This window comes from Copadichromis virginalis, unplaced genomic scaffold (genome assembly GCF_057382275.1).
Source record: "Copadichromis virginalis isolate Kocher_CV1m ecotype Utaka unplaced genomic scaffold, C_Virginalis_male_GT1.1 unmapped_scaffold_1, whole genome shotgun sequence".
In the NCBI taxonomy this organism is placed as follows: Eukaryota; Metazoa; Chordata; class Actinopteri; order Cichliformes; family Cichlidae; genus Copadichromis; species Copadichromis virginalis.
In genome coordinates this window covers 10,035,078-10,055,051 of record NW_028188589.1, presented here as the reverse complement: position 1 = coordinate 10,055,051, position 19,974 = coordinate 10,035,078, and the positions used below count along the sequence as shown (strand labels likewise).

Sequence of the window (19,974 nt, the reverse complement as noted above, 5' to 3'; positions counted from 1 at the left end):
GCTGTAAATTGATTATTTTAATAAACATGTAACTTGGATGGATTCGACGCTGGCGTGACCACAGTGCACACGTCTAATGTCGCTCACAGTGGATCGCTCAGGGAGGTTGTGTGTTCGCTCAGACAAGTGAAACATTAGAGGGAACATTGCTTGTAAGTGCAAGCTTTAAACTCTCATGGATGAGTAAAACTCATTAGAAACACTGGCGAGCAGTGAGTGAATAACAGGTCTGACAGCAGCAGCAGGGACGGTGCTGTCATAGTTTAATGTGGAGTCTGTTTGAACTCAAACACTGAAGAGCAAAGAAAAGAACTTTAATGGTTCTGGGTCCCTTTGACCAAGCACTTTGCATTTTTTGTATTATGGTTTATGGTTCTGGTTCATTTACAGTCTTATTTATGCTTCTTTGAGTTTCTTATACTTCCTGTTTAGTTCCTTGATCATTAGATTCCCTCTGTGTCTCTGTGTGTCTCTGTGTGTGTTTGTGTGTGTTTATGTGTGTTTGTGTGAGGCCTGGTGCTCCATTCTATATTTCCTCAGCCTGTCATGTCTCTCTTGTCTCCTCTTTCCCTCACTCACTCTCGTCTGCCTTTCCTCCACTCCTCTGTCAAGCTCACGTGTCAGTGTTGTGTTCCTTTGTTTGCTGTTTTATTGTGAAAGTCTTGCATTCTTTGTTCAGTGTGTTTCATTTTTCCTGTGAAGGTTCTCAGTCATCCAGGTCATCATAGTTTAAGGAGCTTGGAAAGAAAAGCATCTGGACTTCTATAAGTTGCTTGAAGATGTTTCGCCGTTATATTTGGGTCCTACCCTGTCTGCATTATGCAGCTAGTTCAAGACCAACATTTTTCTAGTTTCCCAAACAGTGAATCAGTGTGTGTCAGTGAATGCATCGTGTGTGCTTCAGGCTCCATCTAGTGGACTGATAGCAGAGTAGCTGATGGCAGCTTCCTCTGCCTCACACTGCTGTCTGACTGCATCCAGCTGACACTGAGATGAAGCAGGAAAGAAGCAGCTGATATTTGGACAGCACACATGATGAAAGGAGGATTTCAGCTGATGTGCACATGAATGATTTGTGTTTCCTCTGCAGGTAGAAAGTGTGTGTGAGCTGAATTGAGCAGCATGGATCAGTGTGAGGACAGAGAGGAGGGAGCCCCTCCCTCTAAAAGCACTCTGTGTGGGGAACATGAGAGCCAGACCAAAGCTCAGAGGTGAGATGACCATCTCTAACTGTCCATGACTCTTCTCCATGTCACAGCTCAGCACTCACATCACTGCTGCATCATTATTCACAGGAACCAGCCTGGACCTCCACCCAGCTCTGTGTCCTTACAGAGTGACTGGTCTGCTGGTCGTCTCATTGATTTTAAATCCCAGCCTGTGTCTGCTGCAGAGAGGTGAGCTGTTAACAACATGAGCTCTTTGATTAAACTGCTCGATGTTGTTGGATATAAACTACAAACACGTCGTTCCCTCAGTCCCATTTAAACTGTCTTTTAAAACAAGCCTTTGGTTTCTAAACAACTGAAAACCCACTTCAGCAAACAGGAAGTGATCAGAGCGTCCGTCCACTTCCTGTCAGGCCCTGCAAACATTTCATATTGAAGAAAAGTCGTTGATATCTCACATTTTTACTCCACCACATTCAACCATTTTGACATTTTACAGCATGAAACTCTTGTCACATGACTCCTGTTATGTTATAGAGTCATGTGACCACCAGGGAGGGATTTGTATGGATGAAACACATTCAAATCAATCTGATTCATCAATGGAAACATTTTTGGTGTAAATGCAGCAACACTGAAAACGCTGAAGATAAAAACACAACAGATGAAATATGAACAAATCGAGGCTTTGAATACACGTGTGTGTGTTTGAGACACAGAGATAAATGGATTGTGTGTCTGTCCTATTGCTGCGTGAGGGTTTTATTGTAGATTTTGTGTGTGTACACTTTTGACCACGAAGGTGTCTTGACAACTTGACAGACTTAATTCAGATGAAGTTATTTGAGCAGAAACTCCTGGATCTTTATCCTGTGTTGATCTGATCCTTCATGGTTCCTCCACAGAGTGGACCAGCAGAGCTCGGAGGTTCCCAGTGGTCAGTCTGCCCAGCAGCATCAAACACAGCTGGACTCCATATTTATGGTCTGTACATGTACAACAACTACTGTTACATCTGTCCTGTTCACAGTCATCTCCATGCTGCTCTTTGTAGACCAGTGGATCGTCAGTGTGTCCAACATGGATCTGATGTTTGGCTCCATGATTTCAGTCTGATTGGCTCATTCATAAATATTCTGTTCCAGCTGCTGGAGGACAACATCATCACTTTTGTGAAGAACGAGCTGAAGAAGATCCAGAAGGTTCTGAGTCCAGGTTACCCAGAATGCTTAGAGAGTCAGAGGAGCAGCAGCAGAGAGGCGTTTGTGAAGATCACAGTGGACTTCCTGAGGAGAATGAAGCAGGAGGAGCTGGCTGACCGTCTGCAGAGCAGTAAGAGGATTTATCTAAAGATTTAAGCTGCTGGATAAATGAACATTTTCCAGAGATGGAAGATGGAGCAACATGTTTTAAAGATTAGTTCTTTTTGGAATTGAGTGTTTATTTTTCTTCTCTATCAGAACTTCAAGCTCCAGTTTGTCATCGTAACCTTAAATCCACCCTGAAGAAGAAGTTCCAGTGTGTGTTTGAGGGCATCGCTAAAGCAGGAAACCCAACCCTCCTGAATCAGATCTACACAGAGCTCTACATCACAGAGGGAGGGACTGCAGAGGTCAATGATGAACATGAGGTCAGACAGATTGAAACAGCATCCAGGAAACCAGACAGACCAGAAACAACCATCAGACAAGAAGACATCTTTAAAGCCTCACCTGGAAGAGATGAACCAATCAGAACAGTGCTGACAAAGGGAGTGGCTGGCATTGGGAAAACAGTCTTAACACAGAAATACAGCCTGGACTGGGCTGAAGACAAAGCCAACCAGGACATCCAGTTCATATTTCCATTCACTTTCAGAGAGCTGAATGTGCTGAAAGAGGAAAAGTTCAGCTTGGTGGGACTTGTTCATCACTTCTTTACTGAAACCAAAGAAGCAGGAATCTGCAGCTTTGAAGACTTCCAGGTTGTGTTCATCTTTGATGGTCTGGATGAGTGTCGACTTCCTCTGGACTTCCACAAAACTACAATCCTAACTGACCCTAGAAAGTCCACCTCAGTGGATGTGCTGCTGATAAACCTCATCAGGGGGAAACTGCTTCCCTCTGCTCGCCTCTGGATAACCACACGACCTGCAGCAGCCAATCAGATCCCTCCTGACTGTGTTGGCATGGTGACAGAGGTCAGAGGGTTCACTGACCCACAGAAGGAGGAGTACTTCAGGAAGAGATTCAGAGATGAGGAGCAGGCCAGCAGGATCATCTCCCACATCAAGACATCACGAAGCCTCCACATCATGTGTCACATCCCAGTCTTCTGCTGGATCACTGCTACAGTTCTGGAGGATGTGCTGGAAACCAGAGAGGGAGGACAGCTGCCCAAGACCCTGACTGAGATGTACATCCACTTCCTGGTGGTTCAGGCCAAAGTGAAGAAGGTCAAGTATGATGGAGGAGCTGAGACAGATCCACACTGGAGTCCAGAGAGCAGGAAGATGATGGAGTCTCTGGGAAAACTGGCTTTTGATCAGCTGCAGAAAGGAAACCTGATCTTCTATGAATCAGACCTGACAGAGTGTGGCATCGATATCAGAGCAGCCTCAGTGTACTCAGGAGTGTTCACACAGATCTTTAAAGAGGAGAGAGGATTGTACCAGGACAAGGTGTTCTGCTTCATCCATCTGAGTGTTCAGGAGTTTCTGGCTGCTCTTCATGTCCATCTGACCTTCATCAACTCTGGACTCAATCTGCTAGAAGAACAACAAACAACCTCTACGTGGTCTAGTTTTTTTAGAAAAAAAGAGTCTCTCCACCAGAGTGCTGTGAACAAGGCCTTACAGAGTCCAAATGGACACCTGGACTTGTTCCTCCGCTTCCTCCTGGGTCTTTCACTGCAGACCAATCAGACTCTCCTACGAGGTCTGCTGACACAGACAGGAAGCAGCTCACAGTACAATAAGAAAACAGTCCAGTACATCAAGAAGAAGCTCAGTGAGAATCTGTCTGCAGAGAAAAGCATCAATCTGTTCCACTGTCTGAATGAACTGAATGATCGTTCTCTAGTGGAGGAGATCCAACAGTCCCTGAGATCAGGAAGTCTCTCCACAGGTGAACTGTCTCCTGCTCAGTGGTCAGCTCTGGTCTTCATCTTACTGTCATCAGAAGAAGATCTGGATGTGTTTGACCTGAAGAAATACTCTGCTTCAGAGGAGGCTCTTCTGAGGCTGCTGCCAGTGGTCAAAGCCTCCAACAAAGCTCTGTAAGTACATATGTGATCATAGCTTTAGCTTTTAAATGTTTATTCTAGTTAACACAGATCAGGTGGAACAACTCAAATAAAATATCAAAAATATTAAGTGGTCATCGGTACTCAGTTTGTTCAATACTGAATACAATGGAGCACAAATTGTCCACGTTTCTGAAATATTTCTGGGTGTAACTGTCACCAAAGTGCAATTTAGACCTGGCCTGTGGTTGTTATCTAAGTGATAATCATCAATTCTACTAAAACAAATACAAAATAAAGAAATTTGACACATTCTGTTGATATCAAAAGCACACTGAACAATTCAGTGTTGTTTTACTGCTGTTCTCTCTTCACTTCTTCTCCTCTGATTCTCTCCACATGTTGTTCTGCATCAGTGCTCAGTTTCCTGACAAAACAAGATGAAATATTGCTAAAAATAATAGTATCTCATTACGCTTCAACATACGTGTTTTATTTTTGTAATTGTTTATCTGTTATTTTTCAGACTGAGTCACTGTGACCTGTCAGAGAGAAGCTGTGAAGCTCTGGCCTCAGGTCTCAGCTCTCAGACCTCTAATCTGAGACAGCTGGACCTGAGTAACAGTAACCTGAAGGATTCAGGCGTGAAGCTTCTGTCTGAAGGACTGAAGAGTCCACGCTGTACACTGGAAACTCTCAGGTGAGATCAAGCATTTTTCTTTCATCAACTGACAGAATTAGCAGATTAATAATAAGGCAGTCCTCTAATAAGAGGAGAAGTGGAGGTGTTTTGAAGGGCAACGTACTCTTATGTTAACAAGACAAGAAGTAGTTCTTGGGAACTGCTTCCTTTGTTATTGTCTAAGTAGAAACATGATGGTGAAACAGTGATGAGTTTGCAGAGGTGAATCCACACAACACAACAATGCTGTTGGGTGCTGAAAGCAGACTTCTCACAGATTCTGAGGCTGCAGGTTTCATCACTGTCCAACCAAAATTCACTGAACCAGCAGTAAATGAACGTCCAAAACGACGCTTCATGTTTAAAAAACAGATGATCAGGGGGATTTGTGTTTACATCTTTTTTGTGTGATCTGTTCACCTGCTGTTTTAGCTGTTTGGTGGTTGTTGAGATGGTTTTGTGAACTTTTAGCTGAGATCCTGACGTTTCTGTAGATACCACACATGTCTAATTACTTTGTACAGCATGAATGGCCATAACGAGGTTTTTAACAGTAAGAAAAGTTGTAAAACTTCAGAAAATATAGTTAAAAGTCCAAAACCTTCTACGTCTGGTGGCTTGTGGTAAGGAGCAGATCAAACGAGTAAAGAATTACGTTATAATTATAAATGGCTTCAACAGCACATTCAGGTCTGTGAGACTCATTCAGACACTGAGCCGTGGCTCTGTGCTACATGCACATATTTCTGCATCTCTGCCATTCAGACACACTTTATATATAGTTTATTTTATGTAGGATTCAATACTGAACTGTACATTTAGTCTTTTTAAAGGCAGCAAGTTTTATTCAGTGTTTTCATGAAAGCCTTATTTCTATCCATTTACTGCTATTAGGAAGAACACGTGAGGTTTAAGACCTGGACCAGTTTGAAACCTTTTGTCCTCCACAGTGGAAAATGGGTGGAAATAAAAATGGATCTGACTTTAGCCAGCTCCTAATTTTATCAGTTCTACTCTCAGCGTCTCCTGTATATCTCCTGTATAAATGTTGCACTCAGCTTTGTGGTCTCCAATATCACTGAAATACAGCCAGATGCTGCTCATTTTGCCTTTTCACTCTTTCCTGACACGCTTGCATTTCAGTACAGCTCCCATTTCTCTGTGTACTGGTCTCTACCACTACCCTTGCTGTCTATGGGACATTTCCGTCCTCTTTCACATAATGGTATGATCCCAGTCTGTCTCTTAAAGTGTTTGGCCACATGGTTTGCTCATCAGAATAACATCTCAGCCGTGCTCACATTGATTATCAGCAAGCCTGAAAATTCATCAATATTTGACATATGAAATTATGTCAAGGGCTTGATTTGGCCCACGGGCCATATGTTTGACACCCCTGGTTTACACAGTTTGGTATTCAATGTACAAGTGAGTTAGCTCTCAGCTAACTAGCAGACAAGCTAACTGCTGGGACTGCGTCTTTCTAACAAGAGCGTCAGACACTCAGACTGGTTTCCTTTGTGGATGATGATGTGTTCTCACACTGGTCCTTCATGCTGATGCTGCCATCCACCCACTGCTCCTGGATTCCTCATCATCATCTCCATCAGCCCTCACAATACTCCACCTTCTTCAGCTTCATGTTCAGCAGCCTGGATGGACAGTAATTCTTTCCATGGGTTATGGTGGGACATTGAGAGCTGAAGTCAAACAGCAGTGAGAATGAAAGACTGATTCATTTCTATTTAGTCTTGTGCTGTGCAGCTTTGTTCAGAGCATTAAGGCCCAGCAAAGATCACTGAGGTCATAGAGTCCTGATGAAACCTGTGTGCTTATAGAAACTGAGACCAGATGAACCAGAATAGAAGGACATTAAAATGAAGTGTCAGCTACACAAAGGCAAAGCTATTCAGTTGTTGCTGTGAGTTATTTAAATGGAGGATGGAGTCAGACTTTAAGCTGCTGGACTCAGTCACTATATCCTGTTGTCCTCATAGAACCTGGACACACAGACTCACCTGTGACACAGTGACACACAGTGTGGGCTACACACACATTAGAAAGTGGATCAGTCACACTTGTGGAATCATTTGTTGTGCTGGGAAACCATGAACACTTTGAATCACATTAATGGCTTTGTTACAGCAACATTCAGTCATGAGTTCAAAAGTAGTGCATTGTGTACTTATTTTAATAGTACTGCAGTATGAGAAGTGCAACATTCAGTGTGCAGAAACAGATCAGGTGCTTTCTAACAGCAGTGTTCCCTTTAACACAGCAGCAGTTCAAATATTTCTGTCAGTCTGAGCTGAAACATGAATCTAATCAAATATCAAATCAAAGTTCTTTGCCTCTGCCAGGACGTTAACATTTGATCTAGTTTTTTACAAAGTTCCCTCAGCGTCCAGAGCCACCAACATACCTTTGATCAACAGCAAGTGAACATTTATAAATGTGTGTTTGCAGAACAGGAAGCAGCAGAACTATTGTTCTGTTATCAGGCAGCAGCACAAACGCTCATCAGCTCATTTACTGTGCAGGACTTTGAGTGTGTGAAGTGTGTGTTTGTGCTGGATTTCCTTTGGAGAATCTCAGTCAGAAACCAGACAAAGAAAAACTCTTTCAACAGTCCAGGTTGAGTTGACAACATGAACTGCATTTATCTTCCTCTGACTTGACATGTTCTTCCTCCTCTGCACCGAGCCAGCTGCTAAGACTCACAAGCTCATTGACATTTTCTGATGATAAAGAAACTCTCTTCTTCTGCACAATATGAGCAGCAACAGAGAAGAAGCTTTCACAGGTACAGATGTTGCAGCTGTGGCCAAGTACATGTGCTGCATGTTGGAGCAGCACTCTGATGGACAGGCCTCTGTACTGATGGTGGGCTCTGCTCTGTATCCACCACACTGTTCTCAGCTGAGTCTTCCTCCTGTTCACAATCACACTCTGATCAAGCATGTTCACGTTGTAACGCCGTGGCTTTCGTAGTCTCTCCTTTTTCTACAGCTCATGTGTTCTTCTTGTGATGCTGCGTCTTGAGGCTCATACATGCCGTCATTTGTTGATCCTAAGAACGTTCCTCAGACAGACTTCTTCAACAACAGATAACTTTAGTTGTATCAACACTGCCTCCTGGAACAGTTTAAAATGAACATGTCAAAGATCTGTACCTGTCTCCATGTTTCTGTCCCCGCCCCTTTCTTTCTGTCCTGGGTCATGTGAGCGCTGCAGTAGTATTAGGCCCACCCTCAATGCTCCCATTGGCTGAGACGCATAATGACGCCCATTTCAAGCCAGCACTGATCAACATCCCTCCTGTGACCCATGGCTGTTATATTCAGAGCCAGTGAGCACTTTCACAATAATCATGATTTTAAAAACTGTGATTAAAATAATTGCTGACGTTAATCAGTTAATGAGTTAACGAGATAATAACAGGTTAAGTTGCCCTAATAATTAGACTTTGATGACAAACTGATGTGATCTCCATGTTTCCTTTGTTGGACTGTGGGCGAGTGTCAGAACTGAATGTACTGAGTAACATGTAGAGTTTAAACATGTGTCAGTTCCAGTTTTAGAGCTCTAAAGTGCAGCTATCATGTTAGGAATATGTTAGGAATAGACAGGAACACTGAGCACACTGAGGTCAAATCTTTATTTTACCACTCGCTGCATTCTTGATGTTCATGAATTCAGCAGCTTCATGATTGTCTGCAGCATTAATCTCATATTTCCATTAAAAGTGTTGAATTTGACTGTTTGATGTTCTTTATGATCTCTGGCACCAGTTCATCTGTAGGCTGAGCTCAGTCCATCCATTTAGTGAAATGATGTTTAAAGGTCTCCTTGTTCTGTGAGCGTGCACAGATCCTGAAGCAGAAAGCCTGGGTTACAGAGAAATGATCATCACTGTGATGATGCTCATCATCTCTGACTGGGATTTGAGGTTTTGTCAAAGCAGCAAAGAAAGCCTGGCTATGTTGGACTGGGTGTGGCAGCAGCTCCCAGTTTGAGTTCAGGAGACAGACACCCTCTCTACTTTGAAGATCAGCTTCAAACTTTCCTTTTTGATAAAGCTTATAGTTCGAGCTGGATCAGGTGACCCTGAACCATCCCTTAGTTATGCTGCTATAGGCTCAGGCTGTTGGTGGACTTCCCATGATGCTCTGCTTTCTTCTCCCCTCTTTTCACTCCTGATGCTTTTATATGTCACTACTGCATGTCCTTAACTTTTGTCTCTCTGTTTTGTTCTTGTCTCTCTGAGCTCATCTCTTCCCTTTCCCATCACCCTGCAACCAGTCATGGTAGATGCTCCTCCTGGAGCCTGTTTTCACTGGGAGGATCTTTGTATCAGAGGGAGTTCTTCTTCCCACCATCACCAAGTGCTGCTCACAGTGGAGGCGGTTACCTTACACCAGGGGTGCTCACACTTTTTCCGCATGTGAGCTACTTATAAAATGACCAAGTCAAAATGATCTACCCACTACAAAAATCCAAAACATATACTTATTTATAAATATATTGAGGATTCTTTATATCTACAATGTATATACATGCATAACCGCAATATCCAATATTTCACAACACAATTAACAATGTAAATTTTTTTTGTCATTACCTGTCATTTTCCGTGAACAGTTCGAAAATGCCGCTCCACATTTCCCTTCTTTGGCATTGCGATGGTAGCCTGGCAGATGAAGCAAACGCACTTCGAAAATGACATCGTGGAAAAAAAAAAGTCCTCCTCCCATTCCGTATGAAAGTGATACGTTTTTGTCTTCTTACTTGGTCCAGCTCCCTCACTCATTTTTAACCCTATCTTAGGTTTAAGAGAAGAAACCGAGAGCTAAAAATTGGAGTTAACTCGCTGACTAGCTTGTCAGTTTTACTACACTTCGCGCCGCTGTTTGCGCATGCGCAGCGACCTAAGCGTCAGAAAAAATCTGATGTCATCTGACTGGCTTCCCTGTATCAATCAAGTGACGGGATGGATGATAGGCTGGCATCTATTTTTTTTAATGCCATGCGATCTACCAATACTACCTTTGCGATCGACTGGTCGATCGCGATCGACGTATTGAGCACCCCTGCCTTACACTGTTAAACAGCTTCAGATGACTGTTGTTGTCTGTTGGGTATTGTCACTTATAAATAAAGTTACATTGAATGGATGTAAATGGATAGATGTTATTGTGACAAAGAGAAAACAACTGTTGACAGATAGATTGTTGTTTTGTGTGTCTGCAGTCTGTCAGGATGTCTGATCACAGAGGAAGGCTGTACTTCTCTGGCCTCAGCTCTGAGCTCCAACCCCTCCCATCTGAGAGAGCTGGACCTGAGCTACAATCATCCAGGTCCCTCAGGAATGAAGCTGCTCTCGGCTGGACTGAAGGATCCAGGCTGGAGACTGGACACTCTCAGGTATGGAGAGAAAATCTGATAGAGGAGGAAGGGCTGGAAACATTTCCCGTGTCTTTCACTCACTTCCTGTTTGTTTCCTGCAGATGAGACATGAACAATCACACATGCAGGAATATTTTCAGGGACAGACACACTAGTCTAGCTGGATAGTTCATGGATATTTATGTAGGGGTCTCCAAGGAGTCTGTTTGCAGGAACATTTAGGTCACAGGTGTACCTGATATAGATACCAGTGTACCTAATAAAGTGTCAGCTAACATTTGGAAATGGAAGCTTAAATAATGACAAACTGTACATTCACAGCTGAAGTCACAATAAATTTGTTCTCAAGTGCACATTTTTCTGTTATTGTTCTCAAACAACAGAATGAGAATGAAATATTGATTCTAACAGGGCCCATAAACAGCATTAGCTTAGTAGCATTAGCTTATCAGAGTTTCCATCATGGTCACACAAATCCTTAGCAGAGAAAAGTGGCCTACTTAGCAATAGCTGCTCAAGTTGTATAAAGAAAGGGAAAACAGTATTAGCATTAGCTGCTAATGGCAGCTTACTTAGCATAAACTCTTCACATCTTTATAATGCAAGGGAAAGGAGTCACTCATGGAAGCCTATTTAGCATTAACGTCTCACATCATTATAACACAAGGGAAAAGGGTATTAGCGTTAGCTACTAATGCTTATTCACCTCAAATTAGCTTTAGCTGCTAATGGTAGCCTACTTAGCATTAACTCCTCACTAATATAATGCTAATTCACATCAAATTAGCATTAGCTGCTCATATTGTTATAAGGAAAGAGAAAACGGTATTAGCATTAGCTACTAATAATTATTCAGCCCTAATTAGAATAAGCCTCTAAAAGCAGCCTACTTAGCATTAACTCCTCACATCGTTGTTACCCAACGGAAAAGAGTGTTAGTATTAGCTACTATCATTTTTAATAAGTAAGAGAAAACAGTGTTAGCATTATTGAATAATGCTAATTCACACTAAATTAGAATTAGCTATTTACAAGAGCGTACTTAGAATTAGCCGCTCACATTGTTAAAAAGTAAGGGAAAACAGTATTAGTATTAGCACATAATGCTAATTCACGTCAAAGTAGCATTAGTTAATAATGGCAGCCTACTTAGCATTAACTGCTCACTAATGTAATGCTAATTCACATCAAATTAGAATTAGCTGCTCACATTGTTAAAAGGGAAGGGAAAACAATATTAGCATTAGCTGCTAATAATTATTCACCTAATTAGAGTTAGCCCCTAATGGAAGCCTAGTTAGCATTAACTCCTGACATAGTTATAATGCAGGGGAAAAGGGTTACCATTATCGGATAATGCTAATTTACATCAAATTAACAATTGTTAATAATGGTAGACTTCGTATCATTAGCTGCTGTCATTCTTACAAAGCAAAGGAAAACAATATGAGCATTAGCTGCTAATGCTTTTTCATCTAAAATTAGCATTAGCCACTAATGGCAGCCTACTTAGCATTAACTCCTCACTAATATAATGCTAATTCACGTCAAATTAGCATTAGCTGCTAGCATCAGCCTACCTAGCACTAGTTGTTCACATTGTTAAAAGGGAAGAGAAAACGATATTAGCATTAGCTACTAATAATTATTCACCCCTAATTAGAATTAGCCGCTAATGGCAGTATACTTAGCATTAACTCCTCACATTGTTATAATGTAAGGGAAAAGAATTAGCATTATCTAATAATGTTGACCTTGGCCCACTGGAAAAGTTCAGAACTAAAGATTTAGGAGTGTTTCTCGATAGCTCTTTCTCGTTTGAGAAACAAATGAATTCTGTTATTAAAACCAGCTGTAAGGTTTATATTGTTGATTGATGCTTAGAAATATTTACTCATATATGCTTAGAATTTTATAATCAATTGCATAATGATAGAGGTTTGATCCTTATTAGTCTGTAAAGACTCTGTGTGCCTTCCAGAGTGCTCTGGCATGCACACAGCACTTGGGGCCATGAGTGAGGTCGTACCCTCTCTTACTGATTTATGGTGTAGGACAGGGGTCTCAAACTCAATTTAGCTGGGGGCCGCTGCAGGCAGAGTCTGGGTGAGGCTGGGCCGCATTAGGTTTTCCACAAGAAAGGCATGGTTAAAAAATTCCAATCTTCTCAAATCTCTTTATTTTTATTTTTTAACACAAAATATGAAAAATAAATAAACAAATTAAGAATTAATAAGAAAATAAATCAATCTGTAATACATAAATAAAATAATAATAAGATATTTTTAGTCAGTGAACTTGTGTGTTTTTTTCAGTCTTCTATATCTGCTGTATTTAGATTGAAATGTCTGTATTAACAGTTCTATAACCTTCTTCTGAACATGAATGGAACACTGGAGAAAATGAACTGTTCTTCTGAACATGGCTTCTCTTGCCTACTCCTTGCTGCTAGAGACCTGGCAGCGTTTCCTCTCGCATAGCCGAGCCAGATTTGGCCTGAGGGAGGAAGCAGTTGCGACCCTCAGTATGTCTTGAAGATGATCATCCGTAAGTCTGGACCTGTACTTGGACTTATTGAAGTTCAAAGTGGAGAAGAGCTTTTGGCACAAGTATGTGCTACCAAAAAGGCACATGGTCCGCTTGAACATTCGGGAAAGCCGAGGGAAACTAGGGCTCAAGTCTCTCAAAAATTGTCCAAGCTTGTCTGCTTTTCCACTCACCTCCCTGAACTTTGCTTTGAGTTCAGAGTTGCACTGCAGCTCAATGAGCTCCATTTGAAGCACAGAAGGGGCATCTTGCACATCAAAGGAGAAGGGGTCCGCAAAAATGTGAAAGGTGGCTCTGTGTGTCTTGAAGTCAGCAAATCTGTGATCAAATTCCTCCTGTAGCCTCAAAATGACATCAACATACTTGTCAGCACTGAATGGTGTGCCTGCATCCACGAGTGCCTTGCATGCTGGGAAATGGCAAAGGTTTGTCTGAGAGAGCTGAGCTTTCCAGAGCGCCAGTTTTGTGGAGAATGCTCTCACGTTGTCATAGGCAGCACTGACAAGTTGCCCCTGGCCTTGTAACGTCTTGTTCAGTACATTAAGCTCATGTGTCATATCAACAAGAAAAGCTGAGTCCATGAGCCCTTTGGGATCAGTTAGCACAGGAACACTAACTCCATCCTTCTCCATGAAGGCTTCACTTCTGCTCTCAACTCAAAAAGTCTCTTTAATACATTTCCCCTGCTGAGCCAACGTACCTCAGTGAAGTCGAGCACATCCCCATATTCTGACTCCATTTCCTCTAAAAATTATTCTCTTTGGTTGCTTTCTTGGAGAAATCTTGCTGCCTCAGTAGATCTGTTTTAAGACTGGCAACCCGGTTCGCTCTCTCGTCTCCCTGGTATTTTGCATCCAGCTCAGCATGTCTAGTTGTGTAATGACGTTTCAAATTGTATTCCCTGTGCAGCGCAACTTTCTCTGTGCAAATGAGACAGGTCGGGGTGCCCCTGTGCTCAACAAAGAAATATTGCATTTCCCACTTTTCCTGAAATTGTCGGTGCTCATCACCAACCTTTCTCTTCACCGCAGGCTTTGAAAAAGACATGTTTGGGGCTATGTGACATTCATAATTCTACTTGGTGTCACTGTCGCATTGAAGTTTCAATCAAGCGTTTAGCCGACGGACGGGGAACGTCTCAACGCGTAGAGAAGGTCATTTCTGCTTCTTTTTCTTGCAACCGTAGCACGGTGATCGGCAGATAAAAAGCCGGTAGCAGTCTCCTTTGTTTTTACGCTCGATGTTCATGTCTTTCATGACGACACGAACACCGTGGCGTTTGCAGATGGTAGAAAGTGCAGGGATAGCGAGCGCAAAAAAGGCGACTGCTCACGGCGCCGGGCTGTTGTTACAGGAGAAAGAAGCGGAAATGACACCGTGACATATAACAAATAACATCAGCTGTTTCTGATGTTAGTTGTTTTGACTGCTTTTACATTATATTGAAATATATGTAATGTTCATGTTTGCTGCAATGCAAACGCAGTGATGCAAATAAAAACATGGAGCCACAAATTACGGTGCGACCCTATAATTAGTCCGGGTTACCGGGGACTGTTGTTGCCGATGAACAGGTGTCGCTATGTGACTGCAGACTAAATTGGGCTGCATTGAGTTCATGACTTTTCTTTTATCCCGCCGCCTACGCATCACTGTGAGAGTTAATATGAGATCTCTCTCTGTGGAAAAATAACTTTAAATCCCACTGACGTGTGTATAAATCTATATACGTATAATGTCCCGCTGGGCAGCAACTTAAAAAAACAACTTTTTTTGAAGTGTTGTGAACGCAGCGCGCTGGGGCGAATGTCGGCGTTTGCCCAATAGAAAGGAGGAAGCCAGCCAGGCACAGGAAAGAAAGAAACACTCCAGGGCAACGCTGCTGGAACTTTGACTCATTGAGAAATGTTTCCCTGCTTGCATCAAGCCCGGCTGGTGTCCCCTGAGATCCATATCCCACCCTGATTGGTGGGTTAATTCAGCTCCGCCCACAACACTGTAAAGGGTCATACATTATCAAACTAACATTACATTTTCATATTAAGGTGGGGCCAAAAACTATCGTTCTGCGGGCCGCAATTGGCCCGCGGGCCACGAGTTTGAGACCCCTGGTGTAGGAGGACACCTGCTCTGTGTCTGGTTAAGTATAAGAGCCCTTTGTTAGGGGGACCGCTGGACTCTTAGCACCAGCTTTGGGGTCACAGGGTCACATCTGGAACACACACACACACACAGACACACACACACAGACACGCACACACAGACACACACACACAGACACGCACACACACACACACAGACACACACACACACACACACACACACACACACAGACACACACACTATGCACAGACACACACACACAGACACACAGACACACACAGACACACACACAGACACACACACACACACACACACACACAGACACACACACACACACACACAGACACACACACACACACACAGACAGACACACAGACACACAGACACACAGACACACACACAGACACACACACACACAGACACACACACACACAGACACACACAGACACACACACACAGACACACACAGACACACACACACACACACAGACACACACACACACACACACACACACACACAGACAGACACACAGACACACAGACACACAGACACACACACACAGACACACAGACACACACACACACACACACACACACACACTATGCACAGACTGGTACTCTTTGTTCATACCTGTGTAAGACGTCATAATGAACTTGTGCATATTCATGTAAGCTCAATAAAGAGCAGTGTTACGAGGGAGCAGACGAGAGCGACTGAGGTCAAGTGAAGGAACGGCGCTGTCACAGTTCTCTCCCTCATCAATTGTCTGGTTCCAGCGGTGGGTCTGTGCTAGACGACCCATCACCAGCTTTTTCCACTGGTTACCAGTACGTGGTAGAATCCACTTCCAGATCTGGTTGTCTTTAAATCTGTGAATGGATTGGCTCCATCTTATCTCTCTTTAACAAAAGAATCCAAGTGGAGCCCTCAGGTCTGCAGATAAGCAGCTTCTGACCAGAACTAGACGTAAAAACAGAGGTGAGCTTTATCGATGGCTGCAGCCAAACTCTGGAACAGTCGCCCTTCACATCAGGTCGTCACCAACACTGGACATTTTTAAAAGCCGGTTGGAAACACATTTGTACTCTGTAGCTTTCAATCCTGACCAGTCTTTATAGTCATTACTGTGTATGTTTCCTATTTTCTCTCTACTCTGTGCAGCACTTTGGCTCAAGCTGTTTTTAAATGTGCTGATAAATAAATGTAGATTTCTTTGAATAAAACAGTGGAGCCGAGCTTTGAGCTCAGTGTGTAACAGTGTGTGTGTGAGAGCCATGTAATGTCCATGTGTGCATGCTGACTGTGCTGCTCTGACCCCCCTCCTCCTTTCAGGGTGGAGCCTGCTGGAGTCCGATGGTTGAGACCAGGTCTGAGGAAGTGTAAGTGTGTTTTTAATGGGATTCATGAAAACAAAGCAGCACACATTCAACCATCTTCATCATGTCAGGAGTCATCATCAAAGTGTCAATCAATGAACAGATGATGGATCAATAACTGCAGCTGGATTGTGTTTGTTCTCTCCATCAGATTCCTGTCAACTCACAATCGACACAAACACAGTGAACACAAAGCTCCAACTGTCTGACAACAACAGGAAGGTGACACGTGTGGAGGAGGTTCAGTCATATCCTGATCATCCAGACAGATTTGATGTTTATCTTCAGCTGCTGTGTAGAAATGGTCTGACTGGTCGCTGTTACTGGGAGGTCGAGTGGAGAGGAGGCGTTGATATATCAGTGAGTTACAGAAGCATCAGAAGGAAAGGAGACAGTGATGACTGTTTGTTTGGATACAATAATCAGTCCTGGAGTCTGAGCTGCTCTGATGATGGTCCTCAGTCTGTCAGGCACAATAACATACAAACACACATCTCCTCCTCCTCCTCCTCTGTCTCTAACAGAGCAGCAGTGTATGTGGACTGTCCTGCTGGCACTCTGTCCTTCTACAGAGTCTCCTCTGACACTCTGATCCACCTCCACACCTTCAACACCACATTCACTCAAACTCTTTATCCTGGGTTTTGGTTCTGGTCTCCTGGTGGCTCAGTGTCCCTGTGCTGAGTGGAGTGTAAAGAGTGTCTCCTGTTACAGAAACACTCTGACTGTTGAACAGATAGTTCAGTCTGTACATGTCTGTCTCTTTCACTCACAAACACGTTTTCAGATTCATGGATTCAATCAGTTGATGTTTGAAACTCTTCTAAATGATTCCTTGTAAACTTCTTCCTCTTCAGTCACAAACAAACAGGAAGTGATGTCACATGTGTTCCTGTCCACACAGCAGAATGAGTCTATTGCTGACAGTGATGTACAAACAGAGTGAGCATTTCTGAGGCCCAAAATAAACTGAGTAGTTCACTGAATGAACAATGGACTGTGAGCTCAGTTCCTTCATCATTAGTATGGATTATATATGTATATGTATTATATTAGTATCATATATATCAGGTGCTGCTGCTTTCAGTCATTGTGCAAATGTGCTGTTTGTAAGCTTGTAAAGCTGCAGTCAGCTGAGACTGAAGAAGTCACCTGATCAGTGAGCAAACGTTTCTGAAAACGTCCAGATGAACAGAATCAACCTTTTGGGATCAGCCAGCAATGCAGCATCATTGTTGTTCAGCTTCAGAGGTTTGCAGGAATGAACTGATGACCAGAAACAGCTGCAAAGTCCAAGAAAATACCAGCTGGAGTTCAGCTGCATTTGAAGAAGTCAAAGAAAAGTAAGGATGGCAAAGGGCGACGTTTTCTTCCAAAGAGCTGCAAACATGGTCGACGCCTCATTAGAAGAATCATCTGGACATTTGTGAGGAACTCTAACCAAGAAAGCAACGTCACACAGATCCAACAGACAGTTTCCATGACTGCAAGTGTTGAGTGGAAAAATGCTACATTGCATTATTGCATCCTCTCACCACAGGAGGCGCTGTTGGCACCACTGATTGCTGATCAGCTGTTCTCTGATGATCTGATTGATACTGTGAATAACGGGACTCACTGAACTCTGTGACACAGTGAAGATTACAGAGTTTAACTTCACCCTTTAAGACTGACCACAGAACCAAGTCCGCCAGAGCTTTTGTTATATTTTTACATGCTGTGGAGCCATTTGTGGGAGCATTTCAAGTTGCTATACATCAATACAACTGTTATAGCCCTAATTTTAATAATATGTGTGCATTAAGTCCATAGTAACTACATAAACTGCAAAAAAAACCTCTGCTCATCCATCTCTGTGTGTATCAGGATACATTTGGTTCATAATACACAGAAAAATCAGAGTTATTACCTGTAATAAATGTGAAAGATTCCTGCAGTGATAACCAGGCAGGACTGAAACACATCCAAGCTGTCACCACGGTAACAGCACCACCCATCCACAGGTGAGGGGAGGAGCAAAAAGAGGGACTTTGACCATTTTATACTAAAAACACTCAACTAATGTTTCTAATATGAAACAAATAAGCCCACATTAATGTGAGCGTTTATTAAATAATAATAATGATGATTTCCTCCTGATCTCATTTCCACAGCAGAGAAAACTGTGGTGTATATTGAGGTGGAGGGTGTGGTCTGTGGCTCAGGTGTAGAGTGAGGGTGGGGTGCACCACAGCAGCATGCTGGGACTGCTGAGGGTGGAGGAGGGAGTGATGATGACATCAGAGCTGCAGCACAGAGACCAGTGAACACACAGTCTGTTCATCTTTGCATAGATACAATATACAGCACAATATTGAATGACAGACACGCTGTGGGAGCTTCCACAGATACACTGACGTCAGCATCCAGAGTCCTCCTGCTGCTCCCCCCTCAGAGCCCCGTGATCAGCACCAACACATTCAGTTAGATGACAGAGTCCAGCTGCAGCTAGAATCAGCTCCCCTCTGTGAACAACAGCACAGCGTCAGTGTTTCACACTCAGTGAAAGGAGGAAACAGCAGAAGAACACCATGTGTGCTACGTTTCCCAGGACACACTACAAACTGCACAAATACAGAGCAGCACGTGGAAGGACCTGGAGCTGCATTTACAGAGCTGCAGACAGCGTGATGTCCTGTATGGACAGGTGGAAGGAACCAAGTCCTCAGCTGGAACACTCGTGTTTGTCCACAGACAGGAAACACAGCAGGAAACTTCCTGACAGAAGTGCAGCTCATGGATAACACACTTCCTGTCAGTCAGAATGAGGCTGCAGCCAAACACAGAAAGGTGTTTTTGTCCAGATGAGCCCAGAGAAGAAACACGAGTGTTCACAGACATCAGAAGCTCAGAGAGGTGAAACATGAGGTTGGAGTCCTCGTCAGCATCCAGAAGAGCTGCTGTGAAACCCTGAGTACTCATGACAGACTCTGATGGCACAAACACATCATGATTCAAACAGAAAGACAAACATGGAGCTCCTGATCCTCCTGCATGAGAACAAGCTGACATGAGCGCTGTGTCTGAGAGTGTCTCCCTGTCACAGTGACAATAACACAGCTGCTGCTCACAGTCATTAAACTGACCTGAGGTCAGCTGTGCTCCTTACATATGAACCATGTGACCTCACATCAGTGCTGTGGATGACTGTAGTCATAGAAGAGTAGAGCTGTAGCAGGTGGTGTGAGGAGGAGGTGGTGTATTCTAGTTAACGCAGTACTGAAACACTCCAGCAGAGGGCGCTGTTAAGTCCTTATTGTAACACAGTTACTGTGTGCAGTTAGACTTCATACATAATCTGCACTTATTTCCATCAGACATGCTGTCAGTAAATGATTGGTTTCTATTGATTCTACTTCCTGTTGACTCGTTTGATGACAGTGAAACAATCACAGCTGATTGTGTGATGATGTAAACTGTCACTGTTAC

At 43.2% G+C, this 19,974-nt stretch overlaps 1 protein-coding gene and 1 long non-coding RNA gene across 2 annotated transcripts in view; one reads left to right on the top strand and one right to left on the bottom strand.

Annotated features, from left to right (window-relative positions):
* The window catches only part of LOC146679796 (uncharacterized), a 188,780-nt gene that overhangs the window by 48,401 nt on the left and 120,405 nt on the right, over positions 1 to 19,974 (bottom strand). The gene's annotated exons all lie outside the window — the stretch shown is intronic.
* LOC146679803 (protein NLRC3-like) lies at positions 2,089 to 4,428 on the top strand. The gene is made up of 3 exons (XM_085450182.1): positions 2,089 to 2,153; positions 2,315 to 2,501; positions 2,630 to 4,428. The coding sequence occupies exons 1-3, from the start codon at positions 2,151 to 2,153 to the stop codon at positions 4,426 to 4,428; spliced, it is 1,989 nt and encodes a 662-aa protein (XP_085306308.1). The 5' UTR covers positions 2,089 to 2,150.

Bases quoted from the DNA above. Each gene is read 5' to 3' on its own strand.
- LOC146679803 (XM_085450182.1), top strand. The intron at 2,502-2,629 runs GTAAGAGGATTT...CTTCTCTATCAG, and splicing joins GGCTGACCGTCTGCAGAGCA to AACTTCAAGCTCCAGTTTGT.